This window comes from Pelodiscus sinensis, chromosome 2 (genome assembly GCF_049634645.1).
Source record: "Pelodiscus sinensis isolate JC-2024 chromosome 2, ASM4963464v1, whole genome shotgun sequence".
NCBI lineage: Eukaryota > Metazoa > Chordata > Testudines > Trionychidae > Pelodiscus > Pelodiscus sinensis.
Window position 1 is genome coordinate 85,293,977 of NC_134712.1, and position 24,103 is coordinate 85,318,079.

The 24,103-nt window shown below is 42.0% G+C and overlaps 1 protein-coding gene across 10 annotated transcripts in view; it reads right to left on the minus strand.

Moving 5' to 3' along the window:
- Positions 1-7,918: 7,918 nt before the first annotated feature.
- The window catches only part of PPP4R1 (protein phosphatase 4 regulatory subunit 1), an 87,122-nt gene continuing 70,937 nt past the window's right edge, over positions 7,919-24,103 (minus strand). For all 10 annotated transcript variants that reach the window (XM_075920974.1, XM_075920980.1, XM_075920971.1 and 7 more), the window contains 9 exons: positions 22,400-22,569; positions 19,643-19,738; positions 17,338-17,523; positions 15,423-15,584; positions 14,939-15,039; positions 14,033-14,153; positions 13,772-13,906; positions 12,269-12,410; positions 7,919-9,021 (listed from right to left, as the gene is read on the minus strand). In XM_075920974.1, coding sequence (XP_075777089.1) covers positions 8,858-9,021; positions 12,269-12,410; positions 13,772-13,906; positions 14,033-14,153; positions 14,939-15,039; positions 15,423-15,584; positions 17,338-17,523; positions 19,643-19,738; positions 22,400-22,569 — 1,277 coding nt within the window. In that variant the 3' untranslated portion in view covers positions 7,919-8,857. The remainder of the gene's footprint in view (positions 9,022-12,268; positions 12,411-13,771; positions 13,907-14,032; positions 14,154-14,938; positions 15,040-15,422; positions 15,585-17,337; positions 17,524-19,642; positions 19,739-22,399; positions 22,570-24,103) is intronic.

The window sequence follows — 24,103 nt, forward strand, 5'->3', positions numbered from 1 at the left end:
GATATGACAGGGAGGCACTACGGAGCAGGTCCACATGGTTAAAGCCACCACACCACTATTTACCTGATCACAGGGAGAAGGAGGAGTATAAAACACAATTGCATGAAAACAAATACAAATAAAGGTTTTAAAATAAAATGTTCAGGGGATGCTGAACTGTCATCTGCTAAGAGAGGCAGAACATCTGATTTTCTTAGCAGTGAGCTTCCATGTAGTCTGAGCTCAGTCTTGGAGCTTCCCGCAACAGCAGTGCAACACCTCCACTTTCCACAGGTTGGACTATTGGCCCATTACTGGACAAGGAGAGAAGCTGTGCACCTGAACAGCAGAGCTGCCTCACCCCTCCTGGACAAGAGAGTCTCCTCAGGCCATCAATCTGCAAAACCAGCATTGCCTAGAGAGATCTGCTCACCATGGCAGCTTATGGATGGTGTAAGGGACATCAAAGTGCCTGGCTCCACCCCGGTGGATAAAGTCCACTGGCAGCAAACCAGCACCATTTGACTTCTAAGGAACCACTTGCCCCGTCTTCAAACACTGGTCACACTGCTTTCTGTTCCAGCTCTCTCTCAAGACGTCATTCATTAATTACAGCCATAACCTAGCGAGAATCAGATACAGCGCCTTGAGAGTATCAGTACGGGACCAAATCTTTCCACCACTTCCCCAGTCCTTTGAGCAGGGGTGGGCAAGAGGCAGCTCAGATCCAGCCCTCAGCTCCCTCACCAGCAAGCACCCTTACTACAGAGCAGCTGCAGACAGCAGACTGCTAATTTCTCTGCATGCTGGGCAGGGAGGAGAAAGCTTCAATCACTGTCTCCCCGCCCCCGCCAGCAGCCAGTTTCCAGCCAATAGGAGTTGCAAGAGCAGCAAATGAAGCCTCCTGACTCATTCACTCACTCCACCCCCCACCCCCCCCCGCCCGCCCCTCCCAGAGCAGAGCCTTGTGGATCCACTGCCCAACACACAGGTGTCGAGTCTGCCCAGCTAGAGCCTGCCTCTGGCACCCCGCCCCCTCTCTCCCCCAAACTACCTGCTGCAGGCCACCACCTAACCCCTCTATATCCCCTTTCCCCAGCTCCTCCAGGTCACAACTCCCTTTCAGACCCTGCACCCCCCCCCCCAAGCCAGAATCCTTTCTTGCACACAGACCCCTCCCTAACCCTGCACCCCATGCTCCTGCCCCATGTCACCACCCAAACCCCCTTGCACCCCCCCTTCTTCCAGGTCACAACTCCCGCCCAGATGCTGCACCCCATCCTGGACCCTGCACCCTGTCAAAGTCAGACACAGGACTCACAGATTTGTCCGACCGCTCTGTTTATTAGCAAAGCCGCTCTGCTAATACACCCAGAAAATGTCAGTACCATACACGGCTCAAACCCTTTAGATTTATACAGTCAAAAGAAAGCCAACTTAACAAGGTGGCAAAACTTCACATTAGTATGAGACTAGTCAAGTATCTTCATTTCCACATCAAGCACACAGCAATCTCCTGTTCATATCTCTCTGGCTAATGCAATTACTTTCTACCTAACAAACACCTAATGTTCCTTTTCCTGTTATCCCAGGCTCACTTGGCTTCATTCTGATCTGCATACCTACAAACATAATCCCTCTCTTTCCTGTTCAAAGACAAACAATATTCTTTCAACTTAGTAGAATTCATCTTTCTCTTACAATATCATTCTTTCTACTTTCACAACCCCGAGTCCCTGGCCCAGATCATAACCCCCCCCCCTCCTTCACTCAATCTCCTGCTCAGACCCCATACTCCCTCCTGCACCCCAGTCCTCCATCCCAGACCCATATCCCCTCCACAGCAGAGAGGCCCTTGACTACTTACCAAAATCTTGAAGTAGCTCCCCATTAAAATTATTGCCCACCCCCCACCGTTGGGCCACATGGCAGCCGCGGGAGGTGGACCAAGGGTCACCCCATAAACTGTCCAAAAGAATCAGATTCTATTTTGCAATGGTTATGAATTGGCAGGTGTTCAACTCCTTAGAAATGTCAACATATTCTCTGATTTAAGGTAACTTCCATGGCATGCTTTTATGCTGTCTTCATTGCAGAATGCTGCAGGCCTGCTTTCTCTAGCTCTATGCCAGTTTTTCAGGAGGCAACTGCTTTTGTTCACTTAGGGCTTGTCTAGATGGAACAGTAACGCACACTGGTCCCTATAGACCCTGCTGGTGTGAAGTAAAAGTTCCCTACTGTGCCGTACTGTACTGCTGCTAATAGGATCGCAGTAAAATGCACTTGAGCACAACAGAAGGCTCGGCCTGGGCCAGCTGCAACATGCTGGGGCACTTTAGAACATGTAGTGCGTATTGATGTTCCATGTGGATAAGCCAGGAAGGCTTCATTTAGGATTGCAAGAGCTGTGTCATTTTCAGTATACGCTTGATCTCAGAACTGATGTTCATTTTGGCAGTTTGGTAGGCTTCAGTTCTCCTTTGTGGGAGATGTGCTGCTTGCTAATCTCCCACAAGCCGAACATGTAGAGGCCACTGGAAGACAAAAAGGTTAATTATCGTTAAGTGATCTTAGCAGCCAGCCTCCTCCACCTATTCACACTCCCTGTTCAACTTCACTCCTTCCTGGGGGCCCAAATAACTGGAAAGAACTGAAGCACACGTAACTACTCCCTCTTTCATCTCCTCAGACTCCCACCATGACAGAAGAGGGATGAGTGGCCATTCTGGGAGCCAATGATAAGTCTGAAAAGATTCAAATGGCAAAATCAGCTTCACAGTCAAAGCTACCCCATTCTTTTCTCAACATTATCCTTGTTTTTGTAAAATACCCACTCTGACTTAGAAAGATTTCTTTCAATCTTTCTATATACTAACTATATTGTGAACTGTTCCTTCCATGATTCTGAGTAGTCGTGACAGACCTCCCTCCCCGTGCTTTTAGAAATGGACTCATGGACACGAATATATATAACTCAAAGGTGGTTTGAGCGAATTATTTCATGTAACCCATCAATGTAATGATTTGCTGGTTCTGTTTATCATGTGTGTGTAGAAAATCAGACACACGAAGTGGGGAATATTTGGTGAGTTTCAAATGTGTGACTGGGAGACATGGAGGGTGTTACCTGCAACTTCTAGATGAGCCAGTGTTAAACAATCTCTTGTCCTTAAGTCTGAGCAGTGGTTGGTAGGGAGAGGCCTCAACTCCTTAACAAAAGGAATAGGAAAGGAGAAGCCTGGGTCTTTTGGCGGTGGCTGCCCCAGAAGAAAGGAGCCTGAGACCCCAGGATGTGGAAGAAAGCCCTGGTTTGGAGGGGCAGCTGGAAAGGTGGTTTTAGAGTGAGTTTGATTACGTTTGTACTGAGATTTCAGTGTCGAATTAGCCAAGCAGTTTCTTTACTTTTCTCTGCCTACTTTCACTAATTACTACTTAAATCCTACAGTTTCAACTTAATAAAACCATTTATTTTCTATCAAACCCAGTGTAAGTGATTGTTACCTGGGGGGCAACCAGTGTGCACATTCCCCCTTTCATTGCTAAAGGGGGCTTACATGATTCTTTGGGCTTTGATGCCATCTGGGGAGTGCTCTCTCAGGAGGCCGGGCCTTAAACTGCACTCTCCTTGAACCTGAAGTGGTTCAGTGTCTGTACTGCTTCTTGGTGGGGACAGGGACCTTAGCTTGGGGCCTTGGCTGGGGGAGACCAGCAGAGCTGGCCTAGCAGGACCAGGCGGTGAGGAGTCCTAGAGAGCAGGAAGGTGAGTGGCAGTGGCCGTGTCAGCACCCCAGGCGGCACCCCGAAGGGGTCATCTGTGACTGCACCCCGTCACAGTCCTGATGTAAGACAAGTTCTTTCTCTTGACAGAAAATACTCTGTGCTTTCCACCGTCATAACTCTTTTTTCTCCTTTAAAATATCACAAACATTGCTGAACCTATTCCGAAAGCAGACACTCGAGTTCTGAAATCTGGAGTTACTTAGATTTTTTAAACAAACCTTGTTACACTTTCAGTTGTGGTAAAATAAGTGTTTGCTTTCATTTACATTTCATTTATGTACTTAATGTTTGTATGGCAACTGAACCTCCAATTACTCAACTCACATAAATCCTGTAAAAATCAAACCAAAAGTTGTAACCTACAAACAGCAAAGAATCAAAAAACAAAAGCCAAAAGCAAACCAACACAATTAGGCTATGTCTACACTTATAGCTTCTTGCGCAAGAATGGCCATTCTTGTGCAAGAATCCGCAGAGCGTGTACACTGCCCGCCCGCTCTTGCGCAAGGAAATTTACTGTATGGCGTGGGCTTCTTGCACAAGAGCTATGCTCCTTTTTAACTGGTGCAAAAGCACAGCTCGCACATGGCAGTGTGGACGTTTTCTTGTGCAAGACTTCTTGCACAAGAACCCTTGCGCAAGATGTTCTTGCGCAAGAAGCCGAGAGTGTAGACATAGCCTCAGTGTTTACAGCGTGTGTCCCATATTTCTCGAACTTGAGTCAATTTATCAGTATTTTAAGTTACCAAAATGTGAAATTTCTTACCTGGCAAGTATTTTTTGTGATCTGGAAATGCCAGTGTATGAGCCATCTTTCTCTCTCTCTCCGCCTCTCCCCCAGTGTCAGACAATTAGGGACTGAAAGGAACCAAAAATTAGTTGCTGTCCCTCCAATAATGTAAATATATTTAACATCCTTGTAGTGGGCATAAATGCCAAATAAACCTGTCAAAGCAGCATTTAAAGTGGAACTACACAAAAATGAGGAAACTAAATAAAAATGGATAGGAACAGTCATCAGGGTGAAATGCCTACAAACTTCATGGAGACTATTTAAAAACATCCAAGTAGAGGCTAAAACTAAAGATAAACCAGTAAGGGGTGGGGGAAAGGCCATCATGAGTAAACAAACAGTGTAGGTAGTGTTTAAGAGGCAAACAAGGCATCCTATACAAACTGCCAAATCCTAGTGAGAGTATAAACTCTGGCAAGTCATATACAAGGCGGCAGCCCACGAAAGAATTTGAAGAAGAAACAAGCTAAATAGCAAAATGCTGCTGCTACTTTTTGTTTTACGCTGGTACTTCATAAGCAAGAAGCTCGATAACAGTCATTGCGACCCCATTCGGCCCCTTTCCCCAAGTCCCTGCCCCAAGCAAGGCCAGGAGCCAGTGAGGCAAAGCGCAGTGGAGTGGAGCTGGGCTAGCAGCACTGCTGCGGCCCCTGTGCAACCCAGGCCTTGAATCCCCCTGAAGTGGAGGCAGGAAAAAGTGAAGTGGAGCTAGTTGCTCGGCTGCTGCCTCCTGTGCCGCAGGTGGAGTGGAGCAGGGATGGTAGCACTGCTGCTGGGCCCCATGCTGCCCAGGACCTGTATTCCCGAGACAGGGGAATGCAGAGAGGAGTAAGGTCCATCATGCTGCCACCAGTCCCCACATTGCCCAGGTCCCAGGTACTCTGAAGCAGGGGTGGGGTGGAGAGAGCGGGGCTGGTGGCACTATGCAGGCTCTTGCACCGCCCAGACCCCACATCCCCCCCAAAGCACAAGACCCAGGGGCAAGTGCCCTGAACCATCCTATGGACTGGATGGCTCTGCTTACGAGGGAAGACTTGAAAAAACTGTTTGTTTAGTCTGGAGAAGATTAAGGGGGCAATTTCAAGACATAAAAGGTTATTAGAAGGAAGAGAGTGAAAGTCTGTTCTCTATACCTCTAGGATAGGACAAAACCCAGTGGTCTTAAATTGTAGCAAGGGAGATTTAAGTCCCTTGGATGGTTGAGGTTGGTCACCCTGGCCCCCGTGGTTGGGGGATGGGGCCCTATGCACTCAGAGGGAAGCAGGTACCAGTAGCCAGCATCACTCAGGAGGGAAGGGGTCAGGTTTTGGGAAGGATGCAGAGCGGAGGTGAGGCCAGAATAGGGGCAAGTGGAGGTGGGGGCGGGGGCAGGGCCAAGAGAGGGGTGGGGCATTGTCTCAGCCCCTGCAACCTCCCAGAAGTCTCCAGCCCTGCTTAGTGAAGATTACATTCTATTCAAAATTAGAAAATTCGATACAGATTTCTGCCACGCTGCAGAAAGTCTAAAAGACTGCTTTAAAAGTGCCAACTGTGTGTGTTCATCTCAATGTGATGTTAACCCTGTATCCAAAGGCAGTGGTAGTCAACTTGTCCTATGTGGACCTGTGGGGAGTCTACAGACTATGTGTAAGCTTTCCCAAAGCTTTCTCCATTCCAAATTTTTTAGAGGTCTACAAATGAAAAAAAAAAACCCTGAAAATCACTGTTCTAACTCTTTCCCACTCTCACTAAGATAAGGACAGAAAGCAAGGATTATCATATAAAAACTGCGTAATCTACTTGATGGCATGACATTTTTCTTAACTGGGAGATGTTGATCTGTAAGCAGATCTTGGGAGAGTACCCTTCTCCCTCATTCCCCTTCAGTCTCTGTATTGTCACCAAATCACAGCTATGGCCCATCAACAAGGAGCTCATAGTATTTTCAGACAGCCTGGTATCATTCTGTGCTATATATCACAAAGTAAACTAATAGAGATCTGGCACTTGTACAAGACTTATGATAGCCTATTCACGAGACAAGATGTTAGGAGTGCCACTGTCCAGTCCACAGAGACTCTGAAAATATAAGCAGACCGTTTATTGCATTTTCCTCTCAATGTCATCTTCAGGAGACACAAACTTCAAGACAATCCAGATGACTTGGTACTTGAAGGTACCACAGGGTCAGTCTTAAGAGCAGACAGCAGGCCTCTTGCTGTCACATACACACTATCAGGGAAGAAGGATTCTAGAATCTGGGAGAGATCCATGCAGCTATTTTACTACAAAAGCCAGAACTGGAACGATCTTTTCAACAAAAGACTCTCCCAAGAAGACAGGTAGGATGATACATATGCTGCTCTCTTTTGGGCAGTGGCATTGGAACAACTTTTTTAGTGGGAATGTTGAAAGGCACTTAAAATTGTAAAACAGGAGTGGGGAACCTTTTTTCGATGAGAGGACATTGACCCACAGAAAAATCAGTTAAAGGCCACGCACAAGTTAAATAACAAAATAAACCCCTTCACTACTCATCTGCTCACAAGGTGGGAAGAAAAAAAACCCCAACCTTCACTCACATTTAACTACAGCCCCAAGGGGGATGTCACATTCAGGGCTTCCAGCCCATGATGTGGAAATTTGTTGCGGGCTGGATCAAAGTAAGCTGGGGATTGGATCTGACCCAGGGCCACTGGTTCCCCACCACTGTGATAAATCCTGTATATGGTGGAAACTACTTCAAGCTTAACACTCCTACTTCCACCACGCCTGCTTTGGGGTTACATTTCAAGGTACTAGCCATATGATTTATAAGGTACTATAATTCCAACATTTTGCAAAAACTTTTAAAAAGGTGCATTAACTATTTCTGTTACATCAGAAGAATAAGCTTCATCCACCTTAGTCTCCACTATGGTGGGTGAGAAGAGAGCAGCTATAAGCAGAAGTCCCATAAAAGACAGAGGGGAAGAGGTCATCTCTAGAGTCACTCAAGTTAGCTTTTTTATGAAAAGAGATCCAAGGATAGTAAATTTCTTAGCAACGCCACAACTCTATTCAGCTAGATGAAGGAATTTCGATCAACCCGGTCCCTGAAAATCGGGATGCAGGTGGCTGTCCAGATTCCCCACAGCTGATATGTCATTCTGCACGAGTGATGGGAGAGCCAATGAGCCCCAAATACGAGTCAAGAGATTCTGATAAAGAGTAATTTATGAACTCCTTACCAAATTGTTTCAACCATTTTAAAGAAGTGTTTCTGTGTTGTGCTGTATTTTTTTAAAATAAAAGACTTAAGCTTTACATTAAAATCTCTGAAAAAAAGTCTTTCAAATTTAAATATTTACAGGAATCCATGTAATAACTAGAAAAGGAAGGACAAAGTCATTTCAAATTTTTTCTTTAATGTCTTTAAAAGGTCACAACGTATTCAATCTTATTAATAAATTTTATTTGGACAAGTAGAGAACAACCTGTATCACAACATTTTTAAACAACATGATTAAAGACTGCACTCCCAAGAGTGGTCACAGATATGTACAATTATGAAGAAAAAGTTGCACCTCAGAGCTGACCATGATCAAGTTAAAAATACCTGACTTAAAGTACATGTGCTAATAAATTTTCTTCAGGTCATGACCAGCATGAAAATAATTAGGACACAGGTACTCAGCAAAGTTTTCTGCTAATGGGTACAGCAATATGCTGCATTTAAACATTAAAATCAGATTCTAGTTTAGTGTTACCACTGAGCCCTTAAGAGAAATCCAAATCTCTACTGTTCCCCATTTACACACATCAAAACTATTCACACTTAATAATGTGCCCCGCTGCACACAATCAGGTTCTTTGCATGGATAAAAACGTTTATAGCTAATACTGGAGGTCTTACACCTTGGTATAAATCTGCCTCTGTCTGTAAGAATTTCAACTATCGGTTGCTCAGGAAAAAAAACTTGCTAAGTTAACTCCTCAGGAGAAATAATGCAGGTCTCAGGAAATTACATCCCTTATACATTGAACATGCTCTGCCAATTCAAGTTTCATGTGTTCAGGAAGACAGAAGATTTAAGGCTTCAGTGGCAAATATAATCCTCTGAGCAATGTTTTTCTAAGTCAAGATGAGATAGGTAACGTTTACTTTTTCTTGACTCTTAAAATCCCTGGTATCAGGTTTAGATAACATCCACCCGTAGTTAAGTCTGGCAAGAGATCTCTCTTTCAGAAGAGTTTGTCCTAAACCATCCATTTCAGGAGCATTTGAGGATAGTTTGTGTTTTGTTTGTTTTTTATTAAAATTATAGTAACATTCAGGAACTTCTTTTAATAAGTCGATGAAGCAGTGCTCATGGCATCATCTGCAATTTTGGTACTGGCAGGGTGTATGCTTGCAAAATATTTGACATCACTGTCATCATCCATTTGAAGGGCCACAATTATTTGTTCCACAGCTTCTTGATGAGAGCTGGCAGAATTCAGAAAATATTCTGTAAATAACAGAGAACGCAGGATATATATATGAAAAATGAGGATAATAGATTTTTGTGCAAATCTCAGCTACTACGCTATAGCATTATATTAAAAACCATGCACGCATCTACACCAAGGACAAACAGAGTTCTGTTTTAATACGGAAAGGCTACTGATTAGACTGAAATTCTGTATTAACAAATCAGAGTTTCTGGGTACAGGCAGTCCCCGGGTTACATGGATCCGACTTACATCGGATCCCTACTTACAAACAGTGTGAGGCAACCCCGCACTAGCTGCTTCCCCCAGCAGACCAGGGAGACGCGGAGCAGCTTTTCTCAGCAGACACCTCAGCTTGAGAATAAAGGACTGAGGGAAGTGAGGTGTGGGAGAATAAAACTGAGCTGTGGAGAAATGTTTGGCTAGAGTTTCCCCTACAATATGTACCAGTTCCGACTTACATACAAATTCAACTTAAGAACAAACCTACAGTACCTATCTTGTATGTAACCCGGGGACTGCCTGTATTTTTAGTTTAGTTCTTATGCTATAGGAAGGTAAATGTTACTTCAATTCAATGACATGAAATATTAGGGCAACATCTACTCTAATTACCGTCACATGCAATCCTTGCAAGCAGACAAATAATATAGTCATTTAAATATAACCTCAAACTAACTTAAAATTTGTTCAAAGACTTAAGAATAATATAGTTGTGCTCATGGTGTTAGAATCCAAGACCCAATTCCTTCAATCTAATAACTGGCAGATAACATGTAGAAAGAGAAAAACTGCTGCTAAGAACATGAGTCCCCAAATCAATGTGTTTCTATTTCCAGTGGAAAGCTATACAAATAAAATGCCATATTATTCCATTCTACTGACAGATGCTACCACATAATAAAAATGGTAATACGAATAAACAGTATGCAAGAAACCCCAATGTGTCAGTTTAAAAAAAAATGATATAATTGTATAAAAAACCCTCCCTTTCTATATCAGTCTGTGAATATACTTTTTACTTTTTAAATCTAAATTTAATAATCCACCCATTGTTTCTCATTTTATACATCGATTAGAAGATCTGAGAGACGGGGACTGTTTCTGTTCTACATTTGTACAGTGTCAATGGGGATCCTCATGTCAATGAATGATAAAGCACCCTGTAAATATCGTTTTTGACTAAAGCAAGGCTCTCTGCCCCAAGAGTTTGAGTTCCACAGTTTAATTAAGTATTTTTAATGCCTTTTAGTTGATTTCATGTCTTCTTGTTCTTCTATTGATAAATGTTAAATAAGAATACTGAAACAGTCTCCTCTGTAGTGTTTATTATTTTATATAATTATGTCCTTTCCTAGCTGTCTTCTCTAGCTATCCTAGTATTTTCAATTTCCACATACTAAAATGTATACCTGCTTCTCCATCTACCTAAGGGCTCTTATTTCTGTTATATCTTTTCGAAATGAAGGTAACTAGAGCTGAACACAATATTCCAGGTGAGGGAATACCACTGATTTAGATAATGGCATAATATTTCCAGTATTATTTCCCATCCTATTCTTAACATCCTAACATCACTAGCTTTTCTCAACTGCTGTGCACTGGGATGCATTCCTTAAGGGAAGTCTACAGTTTGACAGTAGCAGTTCCCTTGCTGAAATGTTGGAAAGACTCTCCCCTCACTTCCAAAAGGAAAACTGAACAGCACTAATCACCTCTCCTCTCCCACAGAGGCGAGAGAGAGTTAGTTAGTCAAGGCTGTTTTATTGGTCCCCAGCCTTTATTACATAGAGCATCCGTTTTTAGACTTAATCAAGACCATGCCGAAGGGTCCCACACCAACTGCACCCCTTGGCAGAAGCTCTTCCCCCAAGTGACATGAGTCAGGGGAGTACTAGGGGGCTTGGCGTAGGGTGGTAGCAAGGGTTGGCCTCTCACACTTAACACAGCGGCAGGAGCTAGAATAACGCAACAGCCTACTCCGCTCTGCTGCCCATGTCCCAAGCTCTCTACACTCCACTTCAAGGCAGCAGAAAGCAGAGCTCAGCTGGCTGGAGGACAGGCACCAGAACAGGCTGCCGGGTCACTCCAGCTCCCACCATGAGTGTAAAAGGCCCTGACCCCTGCTGCCACCCCTTGTCGGACTCCCCAGGTAATCCTCCAGGCAGCCTTGGGCCCCTCAGGACCTGCCCACAGGACTCTTGAGGTGGTTGCCATGGACCCCCACAACAGCACAGGGCCTAGATCGGCCCCTCTAAACCATGCTATTGACAGGACGGCTGTGTACTCACACACAACACACCAGTATGCAGGGTGAGCAATCTGGGTCCTTAATTTCCTGAAACTTGCCCATTTAGGGAAAAATGATAAAGGAAAATGAGCTCAGAGTGAGGAAAAAAAGAATCCATCCATTTCTCCAACATTACAAAATAGTTTCTGAAGTTATGATGCTGTCAACAGGTTTGCAGATATTATCAGAGCCTCAAGGGTCAGTCCAGGCAGTCTTAACACCCCTAGCGGTAAGGTTCGGGAGAGTACAATGGCATAAGTGGCTACTCATTGGTGCTCCTTTCCCCACTTGGCTACAGCGAACTAACTCGCAAAGGAGACATGTTAAGCATTCCTTATAGGATCACAGAACTGGAAGACTCGAGAGGTCATCAAGTCTAGTCCCCTGCCCTCATGGCAGGACTTAGCACCATCAAGATCCTCCCTAACAGGTGTCTGTCTAACCTGCTCTTAAATATCTCCAGTGATGGAGATTCCACAAACTCCCTAGAAATCAATGCTTCATGTGCAGTTTGAGCACACAATCTCAGCCTGAGTACTGCTCTATAAGTACTGTGTGCTAACCAAATGTGCCACTGGAACCCTCAAAACCAGTGCGCCGGTACTCATTTCTTGAGGAAAATAAATTTGAAAAATGCCTCTCCCACCCTTCTTACTATATCATGTCAACATATTCATGCACATAAGTGAAAAGCAAATTTTTCATCTTGCTGTTCCCACAGGAGGAGTCAGTCAGGCTGGGGGCTGTGCGGGGGGAAAGCAACACGGCGTGAGTGCTCCCATAAAAAGGTGCCGGTACTTTGTACCGGTGCATACTGTCACAAAAGATGCACTGCTCACAACCATGTGCCCAGATAAATCCTAGGCACTCAGATTAATAGCCTGATGCTCTGCCAACTGAGCTAACCAGGTACCTGTTATATTTTACATTCATCACCTATTAAACAAGATATTCTGAACTTCAGTACCACCAACCTTTCTCTAACAGGTTTTGCCTTAATGTCTTTGCAAGAAGTACTCTAACATTTGGAACCCTATCGGATGCCAAGTGTAGTAAATGAGGCAGCAGGTGCATAGCAAATTGGTCCATTGGAAGGCAGTCATCTTCGATGATAGTCTGTCAAAGAGAATGAGGCAACTGCATTAGGTTTCTCTCCGTAAAGAGGGAACTAAAAACAAATACAGACAAAATGACAGTTCATGGATCCTACAATTCAGAAATAATCAACTAATAAAAATATTTAGCATTCATATAGCACTTTCCATCTACAGAGCATAAAATTATTTACATTGATACTGCTTTATAGGGCACTGTACTTCCCAGCAGGAGCTGAGGCCTTCTAAAGCAAAATACAGGTCTAAGGAAATTCAGGTTCAAAAAGAGAACATTAGAAATCAGTCAGAGTTACTTTACAGTAACGTTGGTAACTTTTTCATGTTTACTTACAGTAATAGAAGCATTTTGTAACTGAGTGGGTCTTCAAAATAATTTAAAAATTCTTATTAATTTAGACTGCTAGAATCAGATGCAGTGGTAAGAACAGGGTAATGTTATACTGCAGTTTTCCTTCTAAGGATTGCTTATTTCAAGCACCATATTTTAAAGACTTATCCAAATATGTAATCTCACCTCTACTGAACAACAAAAGCACAATATTTAGTCGAGTAAAACACAAAACAGTAGAGAATTAAGACCCAGGTGGTAGTCTCTCCTGGCAAAATTCACTGGGTAACCGGAGAGGGCCAATGAGATTCCATTGGGCTTGCCTCACAGAGATCTGCCAGCTTCAAATGACCTATGTTAGCTGGGCATGTAGGCAATGGCATCTATTTGTCCCTTCTGCCTGAATAGATCCATCAGTAAATGGTAAGCAGCTGCTAGCACCATATACTCACCACTAGAGGGTGTTCACTTCATACCAGTCCATGGAAAAACAAGTGGCAAAAGCCAGGGGGTCCTACCAGTTCTGAAGCAGTAGCCACTATAGAACTAGCCACACTCAACTGGCCAAATAGCCACATGTGGCTAGTGCCTAGCGTGTTGAACACCATGAGGCTAAAGGTTATTCCCACTCAGGTATCCTGTGTGTCAGACTAATTTTCTGCCTTTTGTTGTTGTTGTTGTTTTATACTCAACAACATACTTTGATTCTCTGAACAGACAATGCTTGTGTGCTGAGCATTAGCAGTATGCAACATGGGAATTTAGAAGCAAGAGTGACTGTGGAACTAAGTAATCTTCTGAACTCCCCTGGGTAGGGAAGAAAGCCCCATTTCTGTAACATCTCCTGATATCTCACCTACACAGCCGGTGCTGAACAGAAAGTCTTGAATTGTTGGCAAAACTCTTGTACTCCCCTCAATCAGAGGAAAGATTCTCTGCAATGATCTCTATGAGCTATTCAGAAGAATACAGATGAATTCCTTAAATTAGCTGCGCACTCTCTCCCAAACAAAAACATTAATAAAGGCTCTTACCTGGCAGATAAAGACAAATGTTTGCCGACCGGACCACTTTGGGCATTTACAGAATTTTTCAACAAGCTCAGTCATGAGGTCTACCACAAAAGTTGATGTTGAAGCCATATGCAGCTTCTTTATCATTTCACTAACCTATAAGAAATGTTAAGTTATCAATACATAAATACAAACAGAACAGCTCATGACCGTGAATTAGAAGTCTGAGATAGTGGATTAATTTAGATTATTTTACGTTAAAATTTCTTTCTTGGCTCATACCAGCTTGTAGGAAATCCATCGAACAGAGGAAACCTTATCTGCACAGAGGCTGAGGGCAATAGGTCGCAAATAGTCATAGACATCTCTGGCACTATATAGCTCTAGAAGCAAGATCAGCTGCCTAAAAAAAGAACAAATCATAACACAGCAGATCAAAAATGAAAAGGGTATCCATAACCTTGAAAATTAGTTTACACAACATCGTCTGCTATTTACATAACAGAAATCAAACTATATACACTGATAAGAAAAATTTTCCATTCTTCAGTCTCATTTCAATTGTTTTCGCTGATAACATTGAATAATCCCACTGCTGCAATTTACCATTTATTCAGTAACCATGATCCTAATTCTGCATGAGATCAATGAAAGTGCAAAAATAATATGAGACAAGAAAAAAATTAAAAGGCAAAAAAGTTGCATTTATTAGATCTCATATCTAATGACAGCATTGCAAGGTACATGAAAGCAAGAGTGTGACCCCGCTGCTTGTACAGTAAGATCGACTGCTATTCTGATTAACGCGAATACAGCAGATTTGATCAAACTACGTATAAGGCTTTCTGCACTCCTTTCCTCTTCTCCTTCCCCACTGAGTATACTAATTTAGTTATGGCTTGGACAATCTAAGTGCAAGTGCTCAACTCATTTTTTTCACTCTGTTAAAGGGGAATTAGAAAATAGTTGAAAAGAAAAAAATTATTTGTAGATAGCACAAGTTTATCACAGAAATGAGTAGTATGTGTTGTAGAAGTTAGAGAGCTCATGTTGATGAGCACATGAAAACATGTAAAAATGTGACTCAAATTGTTCTAGTGAATTTCATTGATTTATGAACTGAAACTTTAAAATCCACACAGCCAAAAAAATACCCAAATCCAAACCAAAACCCCATGAACAACATACTCTGCCAGCTCATATCGAAAACGCCAATTCCTGCTGTTATCGGTCACTAAGAATTCCTGGAGCTGATAAAGATATTCTCGTCTTTTGTCAAGATGAAGAAGCTGGAACAATAAATAAAAATGAGAGAAGTATAGACTACACGCACTTAATGTGAATGAATGGAATATGAACAAGGTATTTATCATAAAATACCTACTTTGATTCAACAATCACCCTTTGATATATAACAGTATAATGTTTGTATAACATTTTGGGTAAAATTTTGCTGTGACTTGCGAAGAAGTCAGGAGTTAAGGAGATATTAAAAGAGTTAAGGAGATATTATTAAACAAAATGTTATGCTGTATATATTTTAATAAAAAAGAGTAGGCATTTGGTTGGACTACCATAAGGAATTTTGAAATCTATGAGTACAGGTCTGCTCACGGAAAACAATTGGATGGTAGGCATATTATGGTCCAAAGTGAAATAAAAATAAATGTACCTTTAGAAAATCATGTAAGTGTTTAAGGACACCTATCCTGACTTCATCTAGGTCCTTTAAAAACCCGTTGAAGACTGGAACCAAGTCTCCAGCTGTGAGTTGGTCTCCCAAGATAACTGCAAGCTCATGTATAGAGAAAGCTAATGTCCTTCGAACTTTCCACTGCAAAAAAATACCAAAAATGCATTTATTAATCAAATATCCCAAAACAATAGTAGTTTTAACATTAGTTTTCTTGAGTTGTCCAACATTAATATTAGAATCCTCCCTACAACCACTTACTTCAATCCTTTGTTTCAATAAAAAAATTTTTTTTTGGCCTTTGAAAAAATTAAGATATAAATGGGATTGTTAAAGGATCATTTGTTCCATGTGCATATCCAGGAACTGAACAAATAAAAAAAAATTGTGTCTTTAATCAAGAGAAGCAAAACAAAAATGTTGGATAACATTTTTGCAGTCTTTTTGCTTCAATTTTTCTTATGCATATTGAAATTTATAGGTCTTGTTCTCTAACTTCTGTAACCTAAACCTTACAAAGCAGCTGAAGAAAGAAGATACTCTGCCATACTTTGATTAAAAAATGTAGTAACTCTCTGAGGTTTAGAGACTTTCCACTTAGGAAAGCCAACATCTGACATCTACCCACATTAACAAATATTTTGTTCCACCAAATGCCTTGACACAAGCATTGATCCAATTAAGATGCATTTTGTTTCTACGTTGTCTTATTTTGCAGGTGGGCAGAGTAGGAAACATGATACATTGTTCTAATGTAAATGCATTTTCAATTATGTAAAAAATAAGTATTGGTATTTAACCCTATCCTCCTTCTCTGACCAGCATTTTCCAACTACCAAATGATATCTTTGCACACGTAAACCTATTTTAGTCTTGCAGTTCTCTCACTCGTTAATCTTGTGGCATACTCTCAAAATAACAAAATATATAGAAAACTTAGCAGTGTTATTTTATTTTTTTTAGTTTCTTTACTGATCACTTATGTGCATCCTACCTTACTATAAAGCACTTAGACAAATGTAGTTTATTAAAAATCCTGTTATCCCAAATCCCTCCTTGTTCCCCAGCATGGCATACATGAACTCTACGCACTGTGACTGGGGACAAGGAAGGGATTTGGATGATATGGAGCTTTGGATAACAGAATTTTTAATAAACTTTACAGTAAGCGGGGGGACGGACAGACACGGATGGACGACGACAAGTGATCAGTAAAGAAACTAAAATAAGTTTGCTATGCATTTTAAAGTTATTTTGAGAGTCTGCCACAAAAATGTGAGAGAAAACTGCATGACTAAAATATGATTTTAGTTTGGGCAATAGAGCAGAGATCTGTCAGGACTATGAGCAGAATGACAAACCTCTAGCCACAGGGGAGGCTACCCCACTACTTAATGGCTCCAGACTTCTTGATTATTCAAATAATCAAGTATCCAAATACCACCCCATTCCCCCACCCCCATTATTTGGAAAATTAGAATACACTGTATAAATACAATGTGCATGTCAGTAAGTTTTTGCTCTGATACATCAGTGACTAACTTTATTAGGTGGATGAAGGAGGACTACTCAAAAAAGGGTGAGTGTCTTTGAAAAAGAACTTGGTTTCTTATCTACCATAAGGTGAAAAGCTCAGCAACATTTGTGCATTTATTCTAGCCACTTATATAGTACCCGTGACCATATCTGAGCACCTCACCACATGATGTCCAGGATTTGTTCTGGGACACTGCTCAAATTATTAATTGGACGAAGAGCATTACCTACTAAATAACCAACACCAGTGACAGGATATTTGAAAACTATTAATTAAAAATGCCCATTATACAGAAACAGTTAAAGTTTATATGAAATTTGTTTTCAAAGCTGCTTGAGTTTAAATGCTTTAACATACCTGCATGTCAGATGCTAGTGTCTCATAGGTATCTTTCAAACAGTGCCAGTTCTGTCTACCTAAGGTAAGTGCCACACCTGGAAGGCTATATGCACAATGTTTAGCAATCTCAGTATCAACCGTTTGTGCACGAGAAGGATCAGTCATGGATAAATACTGATCCAACAAGGCTTGAGGTACAACATCCTAGAGAGATAAGACTTAATTTGCCACGTTTTCAAGTAACTTCCATACTGTACAAAACTTAGTTACATATTAAGAGAATTCTCACATAATAAACAACAAAAAATACTTAAAGATTAAGCATATAAATAATTAATAAAAGTACCATATATAAAAATGAGATTAACTTCAGTAGTTTAAAGTTTGTATTTTAAGAAAATATTAATGTTATGTATTTATATTGCTTAAGTAAATTATAATTGAGAAGATATTATTAGTCTTTGTAAATACCCAGATTGAAGTAACAAGGATGAATGGGTGGATTAGTGTATGGTCTACACTGCTCACATTACATTGCTGCCACCACAACCCTCTTATATGGGAAGCATGGTCACATTTTATTGTTGGGGTAAAACTCTCGACAAAAAAAAAGCAAACAAACAAAAAAACAAAAACAAATGAGGAATATGAGGAATGCTCAAGCTTTCTTGCTGGGAGCATGACTCCCAGAGATAGGTGCTGTCTACAGTGGCACTTTTCAGCTCTAGATCTTTTGTCACTCTCTGGATATTTTTCACACCCCTGAATGACTGACTATGTGTTGAGCATTGAAAATGGCAGCGTAGACTAAGAATGTAATTGACTAGTCAACTATCCAATAAGCAAGTGCTAATCAGATAGTCAAACCTGACTAGTCGCTTCTCTTCCCCGTCCCCCAGCCCTTGTTGCCTCTGTCAGAGAGGGGCAGCAAGGGGAGGAGCCGTCTTAGAAGCTGGTTCTCCCCAGCACCACCTCCATGGGGAATGGGGGCAGGGATGCAGCAGGGAACTGGCTGTGCTTCCACCTTCTGAATATAGCAAGAGCAGGGCTCTTGTTACATTTCAAATGCAGAAGCTGCACAGGAGCAGGGGGCGAACAGGGGACTGAAGCCCGGAGAGGGCTCTTGTACATTTCAAAAGCAGGGAGTACAGGGCCAACCGGGGACTGCTTGAGACCCCACAGGACCTGTGCCCCCAGTGGTGCTTCCACCTTTGAAATGTAGCAAGAGCAGGGAAGGGCTCTTGCTACAAAGGCAGAGGTGCCTGTATTGACTAATTAAATACTCGATGCAAACTGCATCAACTATTCAATTAGTTCAATAATCTAAATTTAACATTCTTAGTGTAGACAGACTTAGACTTCTTAATACTGCTTAGCTCTTTCACAAACATTAAAGACTTAATATCCTGTGAGACTGGCAAACTTTATGCCTGTTTAACAAATACATAAAATACATAAAAGTGACTAGTGTTGGTCAGAACATGTTTTTCCCCCACCCCGCAGAAAATTTTTACCTTTTGGCAAAAAATGAAAACTAAATTGAAATGTTTCATTTTGGCTCAGTTCAGTATTAAATTGTGTCGGCCTGAGCTTTTGAAGTGCCTCAAAGGAATAGCAGTTTGGGTGCCACATTCTTCTCCCTTATGTACTAGGCTCCTTGGTTGGAACTACTTCTCCCAAGATACTCCACAGTGACCCTCTTGTTGAGCTGTTGCCATGCCTCATGGGACAGGAAGTCTGTCTGGGAGTGCCCAGCCCACAGAGAAGTATGAGCGAATGAGGTATCACAATACAACTCTCATCAGGCATCAAAGTGGCTCAGGAGGATATAGTTTAACATCAAATTAAGACCAAATAGTTCTATTTGGTATCAAATCTAAATCTGTTCCTCCCCCCCCCCCCGCTGAAGTCAAAGTTTTCAATGTACAACACGATTTTTGTGCAACATTCTGCTTAATAGAAAACCTCGGTTTTTGTTCAAAAACAATTTTAATGAAAAATGAAAATTTTCAACTGGCTCTGTAAATAAATCATTGAATGTTGCACAGCAAGTCAGTGGGAGAGGACAAAATAAAATAAATATCTTTGGAGCCTGACTAATAGCTGTACTGTCAAAACTACCCTACAAAGAATGAAATGGTCAATTACAGCAAAGCAAACTGCCAATGTAACCATCAAGGCTGGATTATACAGTGACCAACTACTGATGCTTTCAACATCTTCTGAAAATTACCAAAGGAGGGTGGGTCAATGGATTACATAACTAAAGGTGAATCTTCCATTCAATTTAATCAGAATTACAAGGGAAAATATTCTCATTTACCTGTACTTTGGACTTTCTTTCCTCTTCAGGGCTGAAACTACTATTGGTGCTCAAGTCTGAATCATTATGAATATAGCGGAGAGTGGAATCTATGTTCTGCACGTGGAGGGGGAAAGGTCACTTACAAAATGGGACATTCAAGGATTAAACAAACATACACATACAACTTAAATGCCATGAAAGGTTGCCTCACATTGTAGGTATTTTCTTTAAGATTCTTGACATGTATTTTTATTTACAACATATTTTTCCTATAGCTCAAGTTAACATAAAAAAATTAAATTTATCTTTGAGAATTCATGGGGAATGGGTGTGGTCCCAGGACTAGAGAAGGGTACAGGGGAACAAAGAGGATCCGAGGAAGTGTTCCCATGTGCAGAATGACTTTCATTATGTGCACCAACATGGAAGTGATATATCACATAACCAAAGTCATTTTGCACACCAACAATCTGTGGTGGGGTGGCACCGAGGGGTTGGGATGCAGGAGGGTGGGGTGCCTCAGGCCTCGGGCAGAAGATTGAGGTGCAGAGTGTGGGGGTGAGGAGGCTCAGGTTCTAGGCTATCCCAGGGCACGAGGACTCTCTCAGCACTCTCACAAGAGCAAGTTGGGGCCAGGTCTCTCCACAGCCCAGGGAGGGACCCTTGTCCCCCAGCCAGGGCAGGTCCAGGCTAGGCTGGGTGGGGACTAGGAAAGGGGTACCTGTACTCCTACAGATCTGGGACAGTTTCAGGTTTGGCACTGTGGCCAGAGGGAGAGGCGCACACTCCCCGAGACCCAGCACAGAGCTGCTATGGCTAGAGAGAGGCAGCACTCTGGGCAGTCTCCCTGAGCCCTTGCACTTGGGCTTGTTAGGCAGCTGCAGGACAGGTGGCCAAGCAGGTTAAAGGAAACTTAGCCAGGGAATTATAGACCACTCACTGTAATGCTGATAACAGGAAAGTCACTGGAAAAAACTATTAAACAATGTGTAAGCACCTAGATCATAATACAGCCGTAAGGTAACAACGTGCATGGATCTGTCATGAACAAATCATGCCAAACTAACCTAACTTCCTGCTTTGACAAGGTTATGGACCAAGTGGATGTGACACATCTTGTCTTAAAGAAGGCTTTTGACACAGTCCCATATGACATTCTCCTAAACAAGCTACAGAATTGTGGCAATAGATGAAATTACTCTAAAGTGGGTGAGACAGAGCACCCTTTGCAAAGGGGTCCCTTTGCTCTTAGCAATCACTCATGTCAGACCTGACAAACTCACCACACCAAACATGTCTTACAGGATATTTATCTATAAAGAGTAACATGTAAGTTGTCTTTTGCAGACATGACTTGTCAAGATTCATAATCATTAAGAGATGTATATATCGGTAATATTTAAGGACTAATATAGTTATATTTAAAAGTATGTTATATAGACTTGAAGTAGACATTAGTCACCAGGAAATCATGTGTTTTGGTGACGAAGGAGACAAGGAGAAATTGTCAACCCCACCCTGGCAGGCTGCGGATACAACGCCAGACTTATTAGGGAGGGGGAACCAAGGGGCTCCCATCCTGTCCTAGCTCCATCCATCAATTCCCAGGAAGAGCAGGCAAGCTTTCTTAACTTGCCCACTCATGGGGACACTAACCATTTCTTGCCCTTTTACGCTCATGGAGGATTATGTTTTCTTGGTACATAAACCTGAGTGGGTTTTCCTAGGTAAGGTTTATCAGGGCACCAATACCTACGGCAAGGGGCAGAGAACACCTGATGGCATTCCCCACCCCCAATATTTTGACAGGGGTACCATTTTTAGGCACTCTTCACAACATAACTTCATTTTACAAAGGTAAGAACTTGAATAAAAGCTTGTAAGATAGGTCAATAGCTAGGTCATGGTGGCATCTCTAAGATTTTGGAATGAGAGCAGTCTGCATATTTCCCATCAAACAATCCAAATTTTTTAAAAACGCAGATTTTACCAAAAAATCAAATACAAATATATGTAAGGTGCTTCTTAACACAGTGAACCATGTTAACTATAGCAGGTGAATGGCAACAGAGTATAATCTGAAAACTATTCATAGTGCAAACTGGCAAGCAACAATCCATGAAGGTTGCATCAAGATTTTATTCTTCTTCTATAGCACTAGACTTTCAAAGACCATCAGACTTGTGCCTTCAAGTGAAGTAGTCACAAGATTTCTGCCACAACACACAATGAAGAACATGACACCTGTACTAAACGCTGCTTTGACTGGATGGTGGTGGTGGTGGTGGTGGTGGTGGTGGTAAAATGGGATATTGAGTAGTACTATCCGCCCTCATTCTCTGGAGTCCAGATATTGCCAGAGGTCTAGTGCAACATATCCCGATTGTCTCCTGGTCAGAAAAGTGTGTTGCCTGCTACAGCAAAATGTTTCCACCATAAAGAGAATGCATCTCTCTCGCCAAGCAAAAAAAAAAAAAAAGAGTTAACTTATTTTAAAAAGGGCTTTGTTTCCAGTAAGGCTATTTCACTGCAGCAAAGCCAATGAAAGTGACAGTTAGGATTGAGGTTTAACTTCAAGTACTCAAATGATTCAGATCATTGGGAGAATAAACTTTACTTAATGCAACAGGCAGAAGTGCAAAAATCAGCAAACATTTCTGCCTGAAATGAGAACAGTTTAGCTATGTTTTCTCCAGAAGTGCAAAATACATATTACCGTAGCCCTGTATTGCAGAATTAAATAATGTGTATGCCAAACACAGCCACATCTCTTACCTCAACCGTGTCGCTAATTAAAGGCACAGTATCATCCTGAATTAGTTTATAATTTAGTTGGTCTTTGATGCTCGGTTCATTTTGTGAGTCTATTCCCTTGCCTGCCATCATCTCCTCCTGAGAGTCCAAACTGGAGGCTCGCAGTGCAGCAGACAACACCTCCACTTGTGCTGTATGCAAAGTGAAACACATGAATAAAATTGGAAAGTTACACAGCACAAAATTACTAATGGCAACTACTTTTGAAAAATATTTTTTAATTTAAGGAATACCTAAATAGGTAAAATGAACATTTCTTACTCAGATTATCAATGATTAGTAAGTCCTGCAATAGAAGAAACCAGTGAGGATGAAAGGTTTGGTAGTCCTCACACTGGCTGCCATTGCCTCAGAAATCCAGAACTAAGGGAGTAACTGTCTGAGAGGCAGGAAAACTAAGAGTGATAAGCTGCTTAGGAAACAGTATCTTTAAAGAATAATCTTTTACAAAAAATTGACAAACCACTTATGTTGAGGCTGGGTAAATAAACAGTTGTGCACAATCTTCCGCATCAGCTTACTGGCAACCATTGTTAAAAGAACACAGCAAGGAAAGGGTGGGAAAACGTTGGACTCTCGTTTTTTAAATACAATTGAAAACTGGACTTTTCAGTTTTTAAAGACCAGAAGAAAGTAATTTTAGGGACTGAATAAACAGGAGTTCCAAAAGTGCATTTAGCTGCATTCCTGTAAAGCCATGTGGAGAGCAGGGCTGCTAATTGTTCCAACAGAGAATATAAGATAGGTCTGGGATCCTGGAAAATACATTTTCAGATGCTCCCACGCTGCAAATTGCCAGAAGGTTGACTGGACCCATTATGCTGAACTAATTCTAAACAAAGCAACTCTTCTGGAAATGCAGACACAGCATATCAGAGAGTAGGTTACTCAGTGCAATTGCATGTCTCAGGACTTAGACATTTTTGATAATATCCTGAAAACAGATAAAAATGAAATCTGAGGTTCCACTCCACCTGGTCCTTCTTGCCACTCTTCTTTCCACCACAGATTAATAAATTCTGGCTCTCTCATACTTTCCCAATCTTGTTGTTAAATTCTGGCTCTCCTTCTCCTCTAAATGAAGCTAATTACAACTGCAAAGAAAACTACTGGGCCCTCTATTTCTTTGAACAGCCTCTCGAGGACTGTAAGACTCCTGGGTACACAGGAGGTGCTTGGCCTCACAGCAAAACTTTTCCATATTGTCATTTGGCTCCTCATTCCCCTTCTCTTGAAGTGAAGCCAGTACTATTTCGTATTTCCCTTCTTTTCTCCTTCCCTTCCTAAGAAAGTTGCAGCACCTGCCATTCTGCTTTCTGCCTATCACGGGCTAGGCAAGATGGGCTCTGGGGGCCAGATCCGGCCCACCTAACACTTTGACCCAGCCCGCGGACTGCATCTGGCCTCTTTCTATTTATATCCTGCCCTTACCACCAAACTTCCAGGCAATGGCTCAGGCAGCAGGATTCTATTTAAATGGCTCCCAGCTTCCAGTCGTGGTGCTATCCTGGCTGGCTGCCAGGCAATGCGGTAGCAGCAGGGCCAGGAGCCACAAGCTCTTTGCTGTGTTTTTAATTCAAAGCCTCCAGCCCTGGGACAACTCTGAGGTGAAGCTAGTGCCCAGCACCTTCCATGGAATTGGCCCATGACCACTTACCAAAATTC